A 22,361-nucleotide genomic window follows, 5' to 3' on the forward strand; every position below is an offset into this window, starting at 1 on the left:
CCCAGCTTTTGGTTTATGTGCGATTGTTTCATCAAGACAAGAAAGAGATCTGTGAGGACCTGTTGGGTCTAACACCACTTGAGACACTGTTTTGCTTACTTGAAATGAAGGCCTAATGCTCTTTTTTGAGTTATTTGAAATGTAGGTCTGGTGTACCTGTTTTGCTTGCTTGAAATGTAGGCCTAAATGCACTTTGTGTTTATTTGAAGTGTAGGCCTAGTGTTCCTGTTCTGCTTACTTCACATGTAGGCCTTATGCACTTTTTTATGTTTACTTGAATTGCAGGCCTAATGTACTGTACCTGTTTTGTTTACTTGAAATATTAATATGCGTTACTTTGTCTTACTAGTTTTTCATGGTTAAAAGTAAGCTATTTGGAAATGGAAAATAAATACACCTGAAATTATAAGGTAATATGCCGTGTTGATTGTATTTGACAAAAGAAGGCTATTAGGACGTGGTATGTTCGGACCTTTCTTGGAAGGAATTTTTAGTAACTGGACCTTGTTCAATTTTAATTGAAGACTCCTGCTCTAGACCAAGGGTTAGACTCTAGACCAGGGGTTAGACTCTAGACCAAGGGTTAGGCTCTAGACCAGGGGTTAGACTCTAGACCAAGGGTTTGACTCTAGACCAAGGGTTAGACTCTAGACCAGGGGTTAGACTCTAGACCAAGGGTTTGACTCTAGACCAGGGGTTAAACTCTAGACCAAGGGTCTAGACCAAGGGTTAGGCTCTATACCAGGGGTTAGACTCTAGACTAAGGGTTTGACTCTAGACCAAGGGTTAGACTCTAGACCAAGGGTCTAGACCAAGGGTTAGACTTTAGACCAGGGGTTAGGGTCTAGAGTCAAGACCAGGGGTTAGGCTCTAGACCGAGGGTCTAGACCAAGGGTTAGACTCTAGACCAAGGGTTTGACTTTAGACCAGGGGTTAGACTCTAGACCAGGGGTTAGGCTCTAGACCAGGGGTTAGACTCTAAACCAAGGGTCTAGACCAAGGGTTAGGCTCTAGACCAAGGGTTAGGCTCTAGACCAGGGGTTAGACTCTAGACCAAGGGTTAGACTCTAGACCAAGGGTCTAGACCAAGGGTTAGACTCTAGACCAAGGGTTAGACTTTAGACCAGGGGTTAGGCTCTAGACCAGGGGTTAGACTCTAAACCAAGTGTCTAGACCAAGGGTTAGGCTCTAGACCAGGGGTTAGGCTCTAGACCGAGGGCCTAGAGTAGAATAGTCCAACAGAAGAATCTAGACCAAGGGTTAGACTAGTCCAACAGAAGAATTTAGACCAAGGGTTAGACTCTAGACCAAGGGTCTAGAGTAGAATAGTCCAACAGAAGAATCTAGACCAAGGGCTCAGAACACAAGAGTTCAGCCCACGGGTTCTAGATCATGTTCAGCACACGCGTGTTGAAGGGCAGCAGAAGTGGAAGGCTTTACTCTCCAGCTCCGTGGAGACGTGGGGGTGGGCAGTTGTGATGGGGACCAGGTGGTCTGCTGTGATGTCGCCTTCCACGGGGACAGACACCCTTCAACTACAGGAAGGGCGCTTGGTGGAGAAGTGGGGGGCGGTTAGCAGACGACGCCGAACAGTAAGTACAGGAGGGGTTATAACTCAAACCGGGTTAAGTGAGACAGACAGGGGTTCAGACAGAGAGACAGACAGGGTTCAGTCAGAGAGACAGACAAGGGTCTGGCCTGTCCTATCCCTGTTTCCTCCAGTTCTAGAGCCGTCTGGCCTGCTCTCCCTCCTCACCAAGAGAGACACAGGAGGTTGGGGGTCACTTACTAACCTACACAAGGTTCTGCTCAGGATCAATCAGAACATACTGTGAGGACCAATAGGAACACACTCTGAGGAGCGATAGGAATGTTCTCCGGAAGACCAATAGGGACACACTGTGAGGACCAATAGGAACGTTCTCCTTAGGACCAATAGGAACATACTGTTAGGACCAATAGGAACCTACCTTGACACCCTCTGCCTTCTTGTTCAGGAGGGTCTTGGTAGCTATGGAGACAAAGACGAGGAGCATGTCAGTTGGAATGGAGCCGGCAGTTTAGAGGACAGAATCACAGAAACACTGAAAGAGGTGGAGAAACACTAGTGACCACGAGAGGTGGAGTCAACCCGGTCCCTGCACAGCGTGCAGGGACCGGGTTATTGAGGTCATGCTCTCCTCTCCTTCTAGGAGCGTCTGGTGTGTGTGGAGCTCTGTCTGGGTGGTGTGTGTGTGAGAGCCTCTGTCTGGGTGGTGTGTGTGAGCCTTCTGTCTGGGTGATGTGTGGGGCTCTGTCTGGGTGGTGTGTGTGAGCCTTCTGTCTGGGTGATGTGTGGGGCTCTGTCTGGGTGGTGTGTGTGAGCCTCTGTCTGGGTGGTGTGTGGGGCTCTGTCTGGGTGGTGTGTGGAGCTCTGTCTGGGTGGTGTGTGTGAGCCTCTGTCTGGGTGGTGTGTGGGGCTCTGTCTGGGTGGTGTGTGTGAGCCTCTGTCTGGGTGGTGTGTGGAGCTCTGTCTGGGTGGTGTGTGGAGCTCTGTCTGGGTGGTGTGTGGGGCTCTGTCTGGGTGGTGTGTGTGGGGCTCTGTCTGGGTGGTGTGTGTGAGCCTCTGTCTGGGTGGTGTGTGGAGCTCTGTCTGGGTGGTGTGTGTGGGGCTCTGTCTGGGTGGTGTGTGGGGCTCTGTCTGGGTGGTGTGTGTGGAGCTCTGTCTGGGTGGTGTGTGTGGAGCTCTGTCTGGGTGGTGTGTGTGGAGCTCTGTCTGGGTGATGTGTGGGGCTCTGTCTGGGTGGTGTGTGTGAGCCTCTGTCTGGGTGGTGTGTGTGAGCCTCTGTCTGGGTGGTGTGTGGGGCTCTGTCTGGGTGGTGTGTGTGGGGCTCTGTCTGGGTGGTGTGTGGGGCTCTGTCTGGGTGGTGTGTGTGGGGCTCTGTCTGGGTGGTGTGTGTGAGCCTCTGTCTGGGTGGTGTGTGGAGCTCTGTCTGGTTGGTGTGTGTGGAGCTCTGTCTGGGTGGTGTGTGTGTGGAGCTCTGTCTGGGTGGTGTGTGGAGCTCTGTCTGGGTGGTGTGTGTGGAGCTCTGTCTGGGTGGTGTTTGTGTGGGGCTCTGTCTGGGTGGTGTTTGTGTGGGGCTCTGTCTGGGTGGTGTGTGGAGCTCTGTCTGGGTGGTGTGTGGGGCTCTGTCTGGGTGGTGTGTGTGGAGCTCTGTCTGGGTGGTGTGTGGAGCTCTGTCTGGGTGGTGTGTGTGGAGCTCTGTCTGGGTGGTGTGTGTGGAGCTCTGTCTGGGTGGTGTGTGGGGCTCTGTCTGGGTGGTGCGTGTGTGGGGCTCTGTCTGGGTGGTGTTGATGGGGTTAATCTTCTGGGACCCTTACAGAATGAGGGTCTGTCGCTACATCTCTCAGCGGGGGGTGGCACCTACCTGGGAAGCTCCGTGTGGCCAACATGGTGGTCAGGATGGCACCCTGCGGAGCAGAGCAGAACCAGCGTGAACACAACATCGCCATACTGCCATTCTGCCATACTATACTGCCATACTACCATACTATACTGCAATACTGCAAAACTATACTGCCATACTATACTGCCATGCTACCAAACTATACTGCAATGCTGCCAAACTATACTGCCATACTATACTGCCATTCTGCCATACTATACTGCCATACTGCCATACTAAACTGCCATTCTGCCATACTATACTGCCATACTACCATACTATACTGCAATACTGCAAAACTATACTGCCATACTATACTGCCATGCTACCAAACTATACTGCAATGCTGCCAAACTATACTGCCATACTATACTGCCATTCTGCCATACTAAACTGCCATTCTGCCATACTATACTGCCATTCTGCCATACTATACTTCCATACTACCATACTATACTGCAATACTGCAAAACTATACTGCCATACTATACTGCCATTCTGCCATACTAAACTGCCATTCTGCCATACTATACTGCCATTCTGCCATACTATACTGCCATACTACCATACTATACTGCCATGCTACCAAACTATACTGCCATGCTGCCATACTATACTGCCAAACTATACTGCCATACTATACTGCCATACTATACTGCCATTCTGCCATACTATACTGCCATTCTGCCATACTATACTGCCAAACTATACTGCCATTCTGCCATACTACCAAACTATACTGCCATTCTGCCATTCTATACTGCCATACCATTCTGCCAAAGTGCCAAACTTTACTGTCATACTGCCAAACTATACTGCCATACTATACTGCCAAACTATACTGCCATACTATACTGCCATGCTACCAAACTATACTGCAATGCTGCCAAACTATACTGCCATACTAAACTGCCATTCTGCCATACTATACTGCCATTCTGCCATACTATACTTCCATACTACCATACTATACTGCAATACTGCAAAACTATACTGCCATACTATACTGCCATTCTGCCATACTAAACTGCCATTCTGCCATACTATACTGCCATTCTGCCATACTATACTGCCATACTACCATACTATACTGCCATGCTACCAAACTATACTGCCATGCTGCCATACTATACTGCCAAACTTTACTGCCATACTATACTGCCATACTATACTGCCATTCTGCCATACTATACTGCCATTCTGCCATACTATACTGCCAAACTATACTGCCATTCTGCCATACTACCAAACTATACTGCCATTCTGCCATTCTATACTGCCATACCATTCTGCCAAAGTGCCAAACTTTACTGCCATACTGCCAAACTATACTGCCATACTATACTGCCAAACTATACTGCCATACTATACTGCAATACTGCCAAACTATACTGCCAAACTATACTGCCATATTGCCAAACTATACTGCAATAACGCCATACTCCCAAACTATACTGCCATTATGCTATACTGCTTTATTCTACTTCATTTAAGAATGCTCGATTCTGATTGGCTGGGAGGGGTGCATTAATCCGTCATATTGCCCGCTGACTTGTCGGTTCTACTTGCTGCTGACTGAGCACAGTAGATCAATACGCCGCTTTCATCGTTTTCTATCTTCTTCTTTGTTATAGCCTACATTTATTGAAAATAAAATTTATTTGGAATAAGGAGTGCATGTTTGATCGATCGTCATTAAAGCTGACTCGATACGAATGTAGCAACTACATTATTAAACTAGTGATCAGATGCAGCCTTGTGTGGTTGCTATAGAAACGAGTTACCTACAGCTGAGCTAACGTTATTCACCGTAGTTCTACTTTTCGAGGGAGATGAACTTAAACAGAGTATACATTTAATAAGCATGCAATACGAATAAGAAAAAGGCTAATTATTAAAGTATTTCAATTGTTTTATTATGTTGTTTGGCGAGAAGTAGAATAAACGGAATAATCAACTCAAGGCAGGGCAATAAACTGTTTGATATGCCCGGCTCGCGGAAGGTTACCGCGAGCCGGGCAAACTGTTTGATATGCCCGTCCACAAGCCGGGCATATCAAACTGTACATTGCCCTGCCTCTCGGTGATTATTCCTTACATACTGCCAAACTATACTGGCATACTGCCATACTATAATGGCATACTGCCAAACTATACTGCCATTATGCTATACTGCTATACTGCCAAACTATACTGCCATACAGCCATACTATACTGCCATACTGCCATACTATACTGCCAAATTATACTGCCATTATGCTATACTGCTATACTGCCAAACTATACTGCCATACTATACTGCCATACTATACTGCCATACTGCCATACTATACTGCCATACTATACTGCCAAATTATACTGCCATTATGCTATACTGCTATACTGCCAAACTATACTGCCATACTGCCATACTATAATGGCATATTGCCAAACTATACTGCCATTATGCTATACTGCTATACTGCCAAACTATACTGCCATACAGCCATACTATACTGCCATACTGCCATACTATACTGCCAAATTATACTGCCATTATGCTATACTGCTATACTGCCAAACTATACTGCCATACAGCCATACTATACTGCCATACTGCCATACTATACTGCCATACTATACTGCCATACTGCCATACTGCCATACTATACTGCCATACTGCCATACTATACTGCCATACTATACTGCCATACTGCTATACTGCAGTGGTTAGGGTTAGGGTGAGGGCTACAGCTCAGGAGCAGTGTAGGGTTAGGGTTAGGGTTAGGGTGAGGGCTACAGCTCAGGAGCAGTGTAGTCTGCTCATTATTTGATTCCTTTCAGACATGAGGGGCCGAGGTGTTCAGTGGGCTGAGGCTGTCTGACGCCAGCGCCCCGCCCCCCCCCGGCCCACCCCGGCCCACCCCGCCCCACCCCGGCCCACGGCCCAACCCCGGCCCACCCCGCCCCACCCCCCCCCGGCCCCACCCCGGCCCACCCCGGCCCACGGCCCCACCCCGCCCCCCCCCGGCCCACGGCCCCACCCCGCCCCCCCCCGGCCCACCCCGGCCCACCCCGGCCCACGGCCCCACCACGGCCCCCCCCCGGCCCACGGCCCCACCCCGGCCCACCCCGGCCCACGGCCCTACCCCGCCCCCCCCCGGCCCCACCCCGGACCACCCCGCCCCCCCCCGGCCCACGGCCCCACCCCGGCCCACGGCCCCACCCCGGCCCACCCCGGCCCACGGCCCCACCCCGGACCACCCCGGCCCCACCCCGGCCCCACCCCGCCCCCCCCCGGCCCACCCCGGCCCACGGCCCCACCCACGGCCCCACCCCGGCCCACGGCCCACCCCGGCCCACCCCGGCCCACGGCCCCACCCCGGCCCACCCACGGCCCCACCCCGGCCCACCCCGGCCCACGGCCCCACCCCGGCCCACCCACGGCCCCACCCCGGCCCCACCCCGGCCCACCCCGGCCCACCCCGGCCCACGGCCCCACCCCGGCCCACCCCGGCCCCACCCCGGCCCACCCCGGCCCCCCCCCAGACCACGTCCTGGTCCTGTGCTGTCCCCTCGCTCTCCCACACCTTCCTGTCTAACTCATCATGAATAAGAAACTAGAGGACACGCCCCCCACACTGGAGGACCGCCCCGCGCTGGAGGACACGCCCCCCCACTGGAGGACACGCCCCCCACACTGGAGGACACCCCCCGCGCTGGAGGACACGCCCACCTTCAGTTTTCTCCGGGCGTTGAACTTCTTCAGACATTCGACGGTCTCCTGTCGGTGCATCATGGAGGCCACCGTGGAGCGTTGCTACGGATACAGAAAGGCGTTCAGAATGTCACCGCACGCAAACGGAAGTGTTTAGAGAGTGTGTGTGTGTGTGCGTGTGCTTGTGCGTGTGTGTGTGTGTGTGTGCATGCGTACACAGATCCAGGGGTGTTTGAGTGCGTCCGTGGCGCAGACGCGCTTCCCCGGGTTGATGGTCAGCAGCTTGTTGATCAGATCCTTCGCCTCCGGGGTCACCGTGTCCCACTCAGGAGAGGGGAACTACACACACACACACACACACACACACACACACACACACACACACACACACACACACACACACACACACACACACACACACACACACACACACACACACACACACACACACACACACACACACACACACACACACACACACACACACACAGCCACAAGAGTCAGGGATAGGGATGAACTGAGTGTGTGTGTGTGTGTGTGTGTGTGTGTGTGTGTGTGTGTGTGTGTGTGTGTGTGTGTGTGTGTGTGTGTGTGTGTGTGTGTGTTGGAGCAATAATGGGAATATGGCGATAATGGAATGGAAAGAATAATACTTGATATAACTCTTGTTGCATTGAGTTGTATTCTGTCTGGCTCCCCCCGCAGGTCAGTTCTATTATTAGATTCATTCATCTGATGAAGGGATTTAATTCACCTGCTGGAATGTGACACAAACGAGAGTGAGACGGGGAAGTGGGACAGCTTTTTGACCGCAAATGTTTGTTGAAAAGTATAATCATCAAGACGAGTCATTTTTGTTTGAAGCTTTATTTAATAAAGTTTCTTTGTTCAAACTCTGAATCAGATTGCCTTACTTTGGTTTTGGATTGCGCGTCGTCCACCCCACTCCTATAGTGGCTTCAACTCTCTGCAAAAATGCCACTATAATGTGCATGCATGCATGTATGTATGCATGCATGCATGTCTGTGCCTATGTATGCATGTGTGTATGCGTGTGTGTGTTCACGTGTGTGTGCGTGTGTGTATGCGTGCGCATGTGCATGCGTGTCCTCACATCATACGCTCCAGCCTTGATCTGCTGGTAGAGTCTGTGCTGATCCTCATCCCAGAAGGGGGGGTAGCCAACCAGCAGAATGTACAGGATCACCCCTACACACACACACACACACACACACACACACACACACACACACACACAGTCATAAAGGCTCAACACTTCATAATGATGGTAAGGGGGAATCTAAAACATTCATCACAATGTTAATGCTGGGATCAGGAATGTGTGTTAATGTGAGGGTCAGTATGTTAATGTTAATGTTGGGATCAGGAATGCATGGTAACATGAGGATTAGAATGTTAATGTGAGGGTCAGTATGTTAATGTGAGGATACGCATGTTAATTTGAGGGTCAGTAGGTGCGTTTCCATCCCCCTGATTTTATGCAAACTTTGAAGTATCGAATCAGTAAACGGTGATGGAAACAACAAAATTTGCATTAAAAATCCTCTAATTCGCAACAAAGTTTATCCGCTCATTTGAGGTGGTTTTTGAGAAATGCGAAAGAGAGTAAATTCGCAAAATGGGAGCTGGAAACACACTTTTCGAAACAGCTGTGACGTAGGGAGCTTTGAACACACAGGACTGACAGTCTTTCCGATTTCCGCATAACGACCGGCCATAGCAACCCTGCCGACATCAACGTGTAACGTCATCAGCCTATTGTGCTCTCCCATACGTAAGGCACTCTACGTCGTCCTCGTATTTCCCTTGCTACCGCTGTGTACATTGTAATTTCTCTATTTCTTCGTCTACGGATTGAAGTTAAAATAGCCAATGATAATTTCACTGAAAGAACAGTTATGACTTGCCCAAGGGAAACCAATTGCTGCTGAATTCCTCTCTCCATGTTTGTTGTTTGTTGATACTCTTCTCTATTGGCGGACTAACTGGCTTTTGTTACATTTGTTACAGCTTTTCTATTTCTACCATTTATTGCAGCCACGTGTCGGCATACATTTTTTGCCTACAGTGCCACCTCCAGGCAGAGCTAGGGTAGTTAGCCGCTCCAACCACTTGATGGAAACGCACCTAAATCGAATTACTTTTTTGCGAACTTTCTAAAGATTCGCATCACCTTTTAGATGGAAACGCAGCTAGTATGTTAACGTGAGGATTAGAATGTTTATGTGAGGATATGTGTGTTAATGTGAGGGTCATTATGTGAATGTGAGGGTCAGTATGTTAATATGAGGGTCAGTATGTTAATATGAGGGTCAGTATGGTAACATGAGGGTCAGTATGGTAATGTGAGGGTCAGTATGTTAATGTCAGGGTCAGTATGGTAATGTGAGGGTCAGTATGGTAATGTGAGGGTCAGTACGGTAATGTGAGGGTCAGTACGGTAATGTGAGGGTCAGTACGGTAATGTGAGGGTCAGTACGGTAATGTGAGGGTCAGTACGGTAATGTGAGGGTCAGTATGGTAATGTGAGGGTCAGTATGGTAATGTGAGGGTCAGTATGTTAATGTCAGGGTCAGTATGGTAATGTGAGGGTCAGTATGGTAATGTGAGGGTCAGTATGGTAATGTGAGGGTCTGTATGTTAATGTCAGGGTCAGTATGGTAATGTGAGGGTCAGTATGGTAATGTGAGGGTCAGTATGGTAATGTGAGGGTCAGTATGGTAATGTGAGGGTCTGTATGGTAATGTGAGGGTCAGTACGGTAATGTGAGGGTCAGTATGGTAATGTGAGGGTCAGTATGGTAATGTGAGGGTCAGTACAGTAATGTGAGGGTCAGTACGGTAATGTGAGGGTCAGTATGGTAATGTGAGGGTCAGTATGGTAATGTGAGGGTCAGTACGGTAATGTGAGGGTCAGTACGGTAATGTGAGGGTCAGTACGGTAATGTGAGGGTCAGTACGGTAATGTGAGGGTCAGTATGGTAATGTGAGGGTCAGTACGGTAATGTGAGGGTCAGTACGGTAATGTGAGGGTCAGTATGGTAATGTGAGGGTCAGTATGGTAATGTGAGGGTCAGTATGGTAATGTGAGGGTCAGTATGGTAATGTGAGGGTCAGTATGTTAATGTCAGGGTCAGTATAGTAAAGTTAATGTTAGGGTCAGTATGGTAATGTTAATGTTAGGGTCAGTATGTTAATGTTAATGTTATGGTCAGTATGGTAATGTTAATGTTATGTTAGGGTCAGTATGGTAATGTTAATGTTGTGTTAGGGTCAGTATGGTAATGTTTATGTTACGTTAGGGTCAGTATGGCAATGTTAATGTTACGTTAGGGTCAGTATGGTAATGTTAATGTTACGTCAGGGTCAATATGGTAATGTTAATGTGAGGGTAAGTATGTTAATGTGAGGGTCAGTATGGTTATGTTAATGTTACATTAGGGACAGTATGGTTATGTTAATGTTACGGTAGGGTCAGAATGTTAATGCTATGTTAGGTTCAGTATGGTAATGTTAATGTTATGCTAGGGTCAGTATGGTAATGTTAATGTAATGTTAGGTTCAGTATGTTAATGTTATGTTAGGGTCAGTATGGGAATGTTAATGTTATGCTAGGGTCAGTATGGCAATGTTAATGTTATGCTAGGGTCAGTATGGTAATGTTAATGTAATGTTAGGGTCAGTATATTAATGTTATGTTAGGGTCAGTATGTTAATGTTATGTTAGGGTCAGTATGGTAATGTTAATGTTAGGGTCAGTATAGTAATGTTAATGTTATGCTAGGGTCAGTAGGGTAATGTTAATGTTATGTTAGGGTCAGTATGTTAATGTTACGTTAGGGTCAGTATGGTAATGTTAATGTTACGTTAGGGTCATTATGGTAATGTTAATGTTGTGCTAGGGTCAGTATGGTAATGTTAATGTTATGTTAGGGTCAGTATGTTAATGTTACGTTAGGGTCAGTATGGTAATGTTAATGTTACGTTAGGGTCATTATGGTAATGTTAATGTTATGCTAGGGTCAGTATGGTAATGTTAATGTTACGTTAGGGTCAGTATGGTAATGTTAATGTTACGTTAGGGTCATTATGGCAATGTTAATGTTGTGCTAGGGTCAGTATGGTAATGTTAATGTTATGTTAGGGTCAGTATGTTAATGTTACGTTAGGGTCAGTAAGTAATGTTAATGTTACGTTAGGGTCATTATGGTAATGTTAATGTTATGCTAGGGTCAGTATGGTAATGTTAATTTTATGCTAGGGTCAGTATGGTAATGTTAATGTTATGTAAGGTTCTCACCGCAGGCCCACATGTCCACTGGTTTCCCGTATGGATCTTTCCTCAGCACCTCTGGGGAAAGATACCCGGGTGTGCCAGCAAACCCTGCAGCGTGCACACACACACACACACACACACACACACACACACACACACACACACACACACACACACACACACACACACACACACACACACACACACACACACACACACACACACACACACACACACACAGATTAAATATATCAATAGATATCAATTCTCTATATATGTACTGTACATTTACTAATTTAAATCTGTTTGACCTGTCTCTTAAAAAAAGATTTGTATAGCTGTAGGGAAACTATTCCATACCATAATACCAGAGTAAAGACCTAGTAGGACCCCCAACACCCAGTCTAGGACCCCCTACACCTAGAGTAGGACCCCTACACCCAGAGTAGGACCCCCTCCACCTAGAGTAGGACCCCTACACCCAGAGTAAGACCAGGACCCCCTACACCTAGAGTAGAACCCCCTACACCTAGAGTAGGACCCCCTAGACCCAGAGTAGGACCAGGACCCCCTAAACCTAGAGTAGGACCAGGACCCCCTACACCTAGAGTAGGACCAGGACCCCCTACACCTAGAGTAGGTCCCCCTACACCTCAAGTAGGACCCCCTACACCCAGAATAGGACCTCCTACACCCAGAGTAGGACTAGGCCCCCCTATACCTAGAGTAGGACCCCCTACACCTAGAGTAGCACTAGGACCCCCAACACCTAGAGTAGGACCCCCTAAACCTAGAGTAGCACTAGGACCCCCTACACCCAGAGTAAGACTAGGACCCCCTACACCTAGAGTAGGACCCCCTACACCTAGAGTAGGACTAGGACCCCCAACACCTAGAGTAGTACTAGGACCCCCTACACCCAGAGTAGGACCCCCTAAACCTAGAGTAGCACTAGGACCCCCTACACCCAGAGTAAGACTAGGACGCCCTACACCTAGAGTAGGACCCCCTACACCTAGAGTAGGACCCTCTACACCCAGAGTAGGACCCCCTACACCTAGAGTAGGACCAGGATCCCCCTACACCTAGAGTAGCACTAGGACCCCCTACACCTAGAGTTGGACTAGGACCCCCTACACCTAGAGTAGGACCCCCTACACCTAGAGTAGGACCTGGACCCCCTAAACCTAGAGTAGGACTAGGACCCCCTACACCTAGAGTAGGACTAGGACCCCCTACACCCAGAGTAGGACTTGGACCCCCTACACCAAGAGTAGGACCAGGACCCCCTACACCTAGAGTAGGACCCCCTACACCTAGAGTAGGACCCCTACACCCAGAGTAGGACTAGGACCCCCTACACCCAGAGTAGGACTAGGACCCCCTACACCTAGAGTAGGACCCCCTACACCCAGAGTAGGACCCCCTACACCTAGAGTAGGACTAGGACCCCCTACACCTAGAGTAGGACCCCCTACACCTAGAGTAGGACCCCCTGCACCTAGAGTAGCACTAGGACCCCCTACACCTAGAGTAGGACCCCCTACACACAGAGTAGGACCCCCTCCACCCAGAGTAGGACCTCCTACACCTAGAGTAGGACCTGGACCCCCTCCACCCAGAGTAGGACCCCCTACACCTAGAGTAGGACCTGGACCCCCTACACCCAGAGTAGGACCCCCTCCTAGCCCTATCAGGACTCACCGAACCAGGCCTGCTGCTCGCTCTGCACCTCGATGGCCAGGCCGAAGTCGGCCAGCTTCACCGCCGCTCCCTTCAGCTTGCTGGCCAGGAGCAGGTTCTCCGGCTGGGGGGGGCAGACACATTAGGGCCAGTGGGACCAGTGGGACCGGTGGGGCCAGTAGGACCAGTAGGACCAGTGGGACCAGTAGGACCAGTGGGACCGTTAGGGCCAGTAGGACCAGTGGGACCAGTGGGACCAGTGGGACCGCTGGGGCCAGTAGGACCAGTAGGACCAGTAGGACCAGTAGGACCAGTGGGACCAGTAGGACCAGTAGGACCAGTGCGACCGGTAGGACCAGTAGGACGAGTAGGACCAGTGGGACCGGTGGGGCCTACTGTAGGGCCTTAGAAGTCTACTGTAGGGCCCCAGAGGCCTACAGTAGATCTCTGGGGCCTACAGTAGGCCTCTGGGGGCCTACTAAAGGCCCCCAGAGGCCTTCTGTAGGGCCTTAGAGGTCTACTGTAGGGTACTGTAGATCTTTGGGGCCTACTGTAGGGCCCCAGAGGCCTACCGAAGGGCCTTAGAGGGCTACTGTAGGGCCTTACCCTGCGTTCACACCAAAAGATGCAAAAAGTTGACGCGCGTCAAGATCCCATTCAAAGTGAATGTAGAGACGCGTTGCTACTTTGCTGCCGCAGCATTTGCTGCCGAGAAAACGGGCAGCAAAATTTGATTTGCTGCGTGTCAAAATCTGATTTGCAGCGCGGCATGCCCGTGCCCGCTGCCGGGCACGGGCAGCGGGCGCGTTCACGTATTTTGCGGCGCGTCAAATGCTACTCGAGTTGAAATATTTCAACTTTTGACGCGCCGCAAAACCTTTGCCGCCCTGCAAAACTTTTGACGCGCCGCAAAACTTGATTTGACGCGCCGCAAAACTCAGGCGTCAACACGTTCGGGCAGCAAATGCATCTTTTGGTGTGAACGCAGGGTTAGAGGCATACTATAGGCCCCCCGAGATCTACTGTAAGTTGGAGGGAGGGTTAGCGGGGGGGCAGATGTCAGCGGGGGGAGGGTCAGCGGGAGTCAGAGGTCGGCGGGGGGTCAGAGGTCGGCGAGGGCGTCTCCCAGGGCGTGTCCCTACCTTAAGGTCTCGGTGGACCACGCCCATCTGGTGGCAGTGCAGCACGGCCTCCAGGATCTGCTGGATGCAGTGGCTGCAGAGAAACAGCAGGGGGCGAAACCAGGCAGTGAGCCGCCCACTGGGGAGACATGGGGGGAGAGGGAGAGAGGAGGGGGGTGTGTGTGTGTGTGTGTGTGTGTGTGTGTGTGTGTGTGTGTGTGTGTGTGTGTGTGTGTGTGTGTGTGTGTGTGTGTGTGTGTGTGTGTGTGTGTGTGTGTGTGTGTGTGTGAGAGACCTGGCATCTGCTTCGCTGTAGTACTCCCTAGCAACGATGTCTTCAAACAGCTCACCTCCGGTAACTCTGGAGAACCAGGAACAGAAGAACCATGAGTGTCGTGTTCTTGAAGAAAGTAGTTCAATCCGGATCGCTTTTAACTCACTTTATTTGCTAAAGTATTTCGGTATGGTAACTATGAAGCAAAAGGAGGGGAATTGTATTCAACACGCGCATGGAGCAACATCTATCGTCTACCCCCAGGGCTACCAACGGAGCTGCCGTATGTTTCTGACCCCCTTCTGACCCCGCTCCGCATTTGTATCAAGTAGGCGTGGCCTATGTGACGTATTGGCTCCGGCTTCCGGCTTCAGTCTTAAAGATCCTGCCTTCTGTGGCTGGAGTAGTTATTACAGCTTGCATGTTGGGTCCTGCTCCCCTTGTGGCTATGTATAGTAATTACAGCTTATATGTTTGATCCTGCTCCCATGTGGCTATGTGAGGGTAATGCAGCTTCTGTGTTCAATCCTGCTTCCTTGTGGCCATGTTGGGGCAGCTTATGTGCTTAAAATACGTAACATGAGACAAACTGAAGAACCATGAGGTCGAACAGAAGAACCATGAGACGAACAGAAGAACCATGAGACGAAATGAAGAATCATGAGATGAACAGAAGAACCATCAGACGGACTGACGAACCATGAGACAAACAGAAGAACCATGAGGCGAAGACAAGAACCATGAGACGAACAGAAGAACCATGAGACGAACTGAACAGAAGAACCATCAGAAGGACAGAAGAACCATGGGACGAACAGAAGAACCATGAGACGAACAGAAGTAACATGAGATGAACAGAAGAACCATCAGATGGACTGAAGAACCATGAGACAAACAGAAGAACAATGAGACGAAGGGGGGTTGTTGGGGGGGTGTATATATTAGGGCTGTCAAGCAATTAAAAAATTAATCTAATTAATTACAGGCTCTGTGATTAATTAATCTAAATTAATCGCATACTTACATTTTCCAAGAAAGTATTTCAAAATAATCTAATTCAAGTAAATTATGGCAAATGAGTGATTCAATGAATAATAGACTTTAAAGTTCAATGCCCTTTTTCATTTAAAACATGTCTTTCATTAACATTAAGATCTGATTAATAACATTTCCATCTCACTCAAGATTCAATGCTTCTCAATCAGGTATGGCTTGACGAGGCTGCCTGCTAGCGCCAGCTTCAGGGGCTGTGGCAGCTCGTACCTGCGAGCTTGCTACCAAATGTTTCGCGTTGAGATGATATTTAAGGGTTGATGAACTCCGGTGATAGGAAAATTCCTTACTACAGAGATTGCAGATAACGGTGTTCCTACATACAGTTCAGTTTAGGAGTTTAAACTTGAACTTTCTGTGCACGGGCCGAGCAGCGTCTTCTCTTCTGCCTCCATTTTGTTTCAACGCAAATGATGCATCGGGTCAAAGGGCACGATAGAAGCGCGATTAATTTGCGTTAATTTTTTAACGCGTTATTTATTCTGTGATTAATTAATCAAAATGAACGCGTTCGTTTGACAGCCCTAATATATGTATAGCCAAATCCCTCCACCTCCCCGGTCTCTTGTATAAACCTTATTCAGAATAACAGGGGCACTTAGAACAAGGGTTAGGGTTGACCCTAACCCTAACCTTATTCAAAATAACAGGGGCACTTAGAACAAGGGTTAGGGGTTAACCCTAACCCTAACCTTATTCAGAATAACAGGGGCACTTGGAACAAGGGTTAGGGTTAACCCTAACCCTAACCCTAACCTTATTCAGAATAACAGGGGCACTTAGAACAAGGTGAAGTCATCCTCCTGAACGGCAGCAGAGCCGTGTTCAGGAGACACAACCAGGGCTAGGGCCAAACTACACTCCAGGAGGCGGAGTCCCACCGGGGCTAGGGCCAAACTACACTCCAGGAGGCGGAGTCCCACCGGGGCTAGGGCCAAACTACACTCCAGGAGGCGGAGTCCCAGCGCTGGCAGACAACCGGACCCCTGGGAACCCTTCTGGGCCCTCCCAGGGTCCCCTCCCAGCGGAGAACAGGAGAACCGGAGAACCGGAGAACAGGAGAGGAACAGGAGAGGAACAGGAGAGGAACAGAGGAACAGAGGAACAGGAGAGGAACAGGAGAGGAACAGGAGAGGAACAGGAGAGGAACAGGAGAGGAACAGAGGAACAGAGGAACAGGAGAGGAACAGGAGAGGAACAGGAGAGGAACAGGAGAGGAACAGGAGAGCAACAGGAGAGCAACAGGAGAGCAACAGGAGAGCAACAGGAGAGGAACAGGAGAGGAACAGGAGAGGAACAGAAGAACAGGAGAGGAACAGGAGAGGAACAGGAGAGGAACAGGAGAGGAACAGGAGAGGAACAGGAGAGGAACAGGAGAGGAACAGAGGAACAGGAGAGGAACAGGAGAGGAACAGGAGAGGAACAGGAGAGGAACAGAGGAACAGGAGAGGAACAGAGGAACAGGAGAGGAACAGGAGAGGAACAGGATTGGAACAGGAGAGGAACAGGAGAGGAACAGGAGAGGAACAGAGGAACAGGAGAGGAACAGGAGAGGAACAGGAGAGGAACAGGAGAGGAACAGGAGAGGAACAGGAGAGGAACAGGAGAGGAACAGGAGAGGAACAGGAGAGGAACAGGAGAGGAACAGGAGAGGAACAGAGGAACAGGAGAGGAACAGGAGAGGAACAGGAGAGGAACAGGAGAGGAACAGGAGAGGAACAGGAGAGGAACAGAGGAACAGAGCTTTGTTGTGTCTGAGACACTAGCGGTAGAGGGACCGCTGATGAAACCCAAACCCTGTCTGTTCTCCAGCGGGTCACTGCAGAGCAGCAGAACCGCTCAATGATTTAGGAACTCTTTAGATATATTGGTCTGAATATATCTTCAATGGGTGGTGTTAGGGTGAGGTGGGTGGGGTTAGGGTGGTGTTAGGGTGGGGTTAGGGTGAAGTGGGTGGTGTTAGGGTGAGGTGGGTGGTGTTAGGGTGAGGTGGGTGGTGTTAGGGTGAGTTGGGTGGTGTTAGGGTGAGGTGGGTGGTGTTAGGGTGAGGTGGGTGGTGTTAGGGTGAGGTGGGTGGTGTAAGGGTGAGGTGGGTGGTGTTAGGGTGAGGTGGGTGGTGTTAGGGTGGTGTTAGGGTGAGGTGGGTGGTGTTAGGGTGAGGTGGGTGGTGTTAGGGTGAGGTGGGTGGTGTTTGGGTGAGGTGGGTGGTGTTTGGGTGAGGTGGGTGGTGTTAGGGTGAGGTGGGTGGTGTTAGGGTGGTGTTAGGGTGAGGTGGGTGGTGTTAGGGTGAGGTGGGTGGTGTTAGGGTGAGGTGGGTGGTGTTAGGGTGAGGTGGGTGGTGTTTGGGTGAGGTGGGTGGTGTTAGGGTGAGGTGGGTGGTGTTAGGGTGGTGTTAGGGTGGTGTTAGGGTGGTGTTAGGGTGAGGTCCAGACCCTCTGAGGTCCAGACCCAGGTTCTGCTCCGGGTTCCACTTTACTTTCTCTTCCTCAAATGCTTCCTGTTTTGATTATTAGAAGAGTGGTCAGCTGATCTGAACAGCCTGGTCAGCTGATCTGAACAGCCTGGTCAGCTGATCTGAACAGCCTGGTCAGCTGATCTGAACAGCCTGGTCAGCTGATCTGAACAGCCTGGTCAGCTGATCTGAACAGCCTGGTCAGCTGATCTGAACAGCCTGGTCAGCTGATCTGAACAGCCTGGTCAGCTGATCTGAACAGCCTGGTCAGCTGTTGATAATTAGGCTGACAAAAGGAACGGGAACACAGGCTGCAGATACCTCATAGAGGATGAAGGTTGTAATACCTGAAGAGCCACTTACCTGACGGCCTTCAGAACCGCCGACAGGCCCGCTATAAGGAACACTGATGCTCCGAAGTTCATGAATAAATCAATAACTCACAAATCAAAGATCAGGTAGTGGAAGCCCTCCTCTGATATGCTGTCGTGGAGTCTTACTGTGGACAGAAAGAGAGACCGGTTCAGTATCATGGCCCTCCTCTGATAGTCTCTCTGTGGACAGAAAGAGAGACCGGTTCAGTATCATGGCCCTCCTCTGATAGTCTCTCTGTGGACAGAAAGAGAGACCGGTTCAGTATCATGGCCCTCCTCTGATAGTCTCTCTGTAGACAGAAAGAGAGACCGGTTCAGTATCATGGCCCTCCTCTGATAGTCTCTCTGTGGACAGAAAGAGAGACCGGTTCAGTATCATGGCCCTCCTCTGATAGTCTCTTTGGACAGAAAGAGAGACCGGTTCAGCAGAGACAAGAGACAGAAAGACAAGAGACGGAGAGAGAGAGACGAGGGGAGGGGGGGGGGGACCGCCGGTGAGATTCACCCGGCTGGGTGAGCTGCACAGGGGAGACGTATCAAGATCCGTTCATAGGACCGATTATGGGATGAATATATGAGAAGCGCGAGAGCGAGAGAGAATAGAATCAGAGAAAGATAAATCAAAATTATATGCAGGAATATATTCATCAATTTATCAATTTGTTACATCTACTTATATTAACGTATATATTTCTGTTAATTCCCATGCTTGATTATATTTAATGCCGATAAAGTTTGTCTGAAATACAGAATATAATCTCACCGATGTTGGCGTGTTTCAGAAGGCGGCAGATCCGGGCCTCTCTCTCAAGCTTCTGGTGATCTACACACACGCACACACACACACACACACACACACACACACACACACACACACACACACACACACACACACACACACACACACACACACACACACACACACACACACACACACATTGTACAGATACATTCCCGTGTTGATGTCATTTAGGAGAGGCTTGGATCCACAGAGTTAGTGGTGAGAACCATGAACACTGGAACTACAACCAGTTAGTGAGAACCATGAACACTGGAACTACAACCAGTTAGTGAGAACCATGAACACTGGAACTACAACCAGTTAGTGAGAACCATGGACACTGGAACTACAACCAGTTAGTGAGAACCATGGACACTGGAACTACAACCAGTTAGTGAGAACCATGGACACTGGAACTACAACCAGTTAGTGAGAACCATGGACACTGGAACAGGCCTTTAATTCCTTTCGAAGAAAACTCTTGCTCAAAGTTGTTGCAGCAAAGATGTGAAATACTATCAAATGTATTATTTAAACCAGTATGAATATCACCGTATATGTATAAACATTACCAGGCTATAGAATATCACGCTGCAACAACTTGCTCCGCCGTCCGGCAGCATCTCACTCCACAACACTCAAACTGTCCACGTTGCAACCAAGTCGAAGCCCCCCCCCCCCCCCGTACTGTAGGTTATGAACTGTAGACATGTATAGGTTACGTACTGTAGACATGTCTAGGTTATGTACTGTAGACATGTATAGGATATGGACTGTAGACATGTATAGGATGTACTGTAGACATGTATAGGTTATGAACTGTAGACATGTATAGGTTATGTACTGTAGACATGTATAGGTTATGAACTGTAGACATGTATAGGTTATGAACTGTAGACATGTATAGGTTATGTACTGTAGACATGTCTAGGTTATGTACTGTAGACATGTCTAGGTTATGTACTGTAGACATGTATAGGATATGTACTGTAGACATGTATAGGATATGTACTGTAGACATGAATAGGTTATGAACTGTAGACATGTATAGGATATGTACTGTAGACATGAATAGGTTATGAACTGTAGACATGTATAGGTTATGTACTGTAGACATGTATAGGTTATGAACTATAGATATGTATAGGTTATGAACTGTAGACATGTATAGGTTATGTACTGTAGACATGTATAGGTTATGTACTGTAGACATGTATAGGTTATGTACTGTAGACATGTATAGGTTATGAACTGTAGACATGTATAGGTTATGAACTGTAGACATGTATAGGATATGGACTGTAGACATGTATAGGTTATGAACTGTAGACATGTATAGGTTATGTACTGTAGACATGAATAGGTTATGAACTGTAGACATGTATAGGTTATGAACTGTAGACATGTATAGGATATGGACTGTAGACATGTATAGGTTATGTACTGTAGACATGTATAGGTTATGTACTGTAGACATGTATAGGTTATGTACTGTAGACAGGTATAGGTTATGTACTGTAGACATGTATAGGTTATGTACTGTAGACATGTATAGGTTATGTACTGTAGACATGTATAGGATATGGACTGTAGACATGTATAGGTTATGTACTGTAGACATGTATAGGATATGGACTGTAGACATGTATAGGTTATGTACTGTAGACATGTATAGGTTATGAACTGTAGACATGTATAGGTTATGAACTGTAGACATGTATAGGTTATGTACTGTAGACATGTATAGGTTATGTACTGTAGACATGTATAGGATATGTACTGTAGACATGTATAGGATATGCACTGTAGACATGTATACAGTATGTTATGTAGTGTAGACATGTATAGGATATGTACTGTAGACAGGTATAGGTTATGTACTGTAGACAGGTATAGGTTATGTACTGTAGACATGTATAGGTTATGTACTGTAGACATGTATAGGTTATGTACTGTAGACATGTCTAGGTTATTTACTGTAGACATGTATAGGATATGGACTGTAGACATGTATAGGTTATGTACTGTAGACATGTATAGGATATGTAGTGTAGACATGTATAGGTTATGTACTGTAGACATGTATAGGTTATGTACTGTAGACATGTATAGGATATGTACTGTAGACATGTATAGGATATGTACTGTAGACATGTATAGGTTATGTACTGTAGACATGTATAGGTTATGTACTGTAGACATGTATAGGATATGTACTGTAGACATGTATAGAGTATGTTATGTAGTGTAGACATGTATAGGATATGTACTGTAGACATGTATAGGTTATGTACTGTAGACATGTATACAGTATGTTATGTAGTGTAGACAGGTATAGGTTATGTACTGTAGACATGTATACAGTATGTTATGTAGTGTAGACAGGTATAGGTTATGTACTGTAGACATGTATAGGTTATGTACTATAAACATGTATACAGTATGTTATGTATTGTAGACATGTTTAGACTTTTACAGCATAAAGATAAACCACAGGATGAAGTCATTGGTTGTTAAATGATGCCTAGGACTCTTTGGGGTCTCCATGGTGATGGGGACATCTAAATAATCATGCCTCCTTGTGCTCCTGAATAATCACAAACTCGTACTTCTGTCATCTGAAGAGATCTGGGTAAATTTTGGAGGAAGAACAGAACAAGAAGTCTGAGGAGGAAGGCGTTCCACTTCCTCATCACGTGATGCAGCCTGTTTCCTCCTCCTCCTCCTCCACTACCTCCTCAATGAACCCTTTGGTCTGCGGACAGCTGTCTCAGATTCTGACGTAAGCAGCGCCTTCTGCCATCACAAACTATGACCAAGCTGAGCTCTGCTGCTCAGAACAGATCCACCAGGCTGAGCTGAGGTCCTCAGAACAGATCCTCAAGGCTGAGGTCCTCAGAACAGATCACCAAGGCTGAGGTCCTCAGAACAGATCCACCAGGCTGAGCTGAGGTCCTCAGAACAGATCCTCAAGGCTGAGGTCCTCAGAACAGATCCACCAGGCTGAGCTGAGGTCCTCAGAACAGATCCTCAAGGCTGAGGTCCTCAGAACAGATCCACCAGGCTGAGCTGAGGTCCTCAGAACAGATCCTCAAGGCTGAGGTCCTCAGAACAGATCCACCAGGCTGAGCTGAGGTCCTCAGAACAGATCCTCAAGGCTGAGGTCCTCAGAACAGATCCACCAGGCTGAGCTGAGGTCCTCAGA

General features: G+C 48.5%; 1 protein-coding gene across 2 annotated transcripts in view; it reads right to left on the reverse strand.

The window, feature by feature from the left end:
• LOC130406839 (calcium/calmodulin-dependent protein kinase type II delta chain-like) overlaps positions 1–22,361 on the reverse strand; it is a 51,675-nt gene that overhangs the window by 18,975 nt on the left and 10,339 nt on the right. For both annotated transcript variants that reach the window (XM_056612495.1, XM_056612496.1), the window contains exons 3-13: positions 19,139–19,198; positions 18,446–18,500; positions 14,518–14,583; positions 14,244–14,316; positions 13,123–13,225; positions 11,443–11,526; positions 8,237–8,331; positions 7,339–7,461; positions 7,141–7,224; positions 3,408–3,450; positions 1,971–2,011 (exon numbers count right to left, since the gene is read on the reverse strand). In XM_056612495.1, the coding sequence (XP_056468470.1) occupies positions 1,971–2,011; positions 3,408–3,450; positions 7,141–7,224; positions 7,339–7,461; positions 8,237–8,331; positions 11,443–11,526; positions 13,123–13,225; positions 14,244–14,316; positions 14,518–14,583; positions 18,446–18,500; positions 19,139–19,198 (827 nt within the window). The remainder of the gene's footprint in view (positions 1–1,970; positions 2,012–3,407; positions 3,451–7,140; positions 7,225–7,338; positions 7,462–8,236; positions 8,332–11,442; positions 11,527–13,122; positions 13,226–14,243; positions 14,317–14,517; positions 14,584–18,445; positions 18,501–19,138; positions 19,199–22,361) is intronic.

The sequence above is a fragment of the Gadus chalcogrammus genome, chromosome 17, assembly GCF_026213295.1.
Source record: "Gadus chalcogrammus isolate NIFS_2021 chromosome 17, NIFS_Gcha_1.0, whole genome shotgun sequence".
Taxonomy (NCBI): Eukaryota; Metazoa; Chordata; class Actinopteri; order Gadiformes; family Gadidae; genus Gadus; species Gadus chalcogrammus.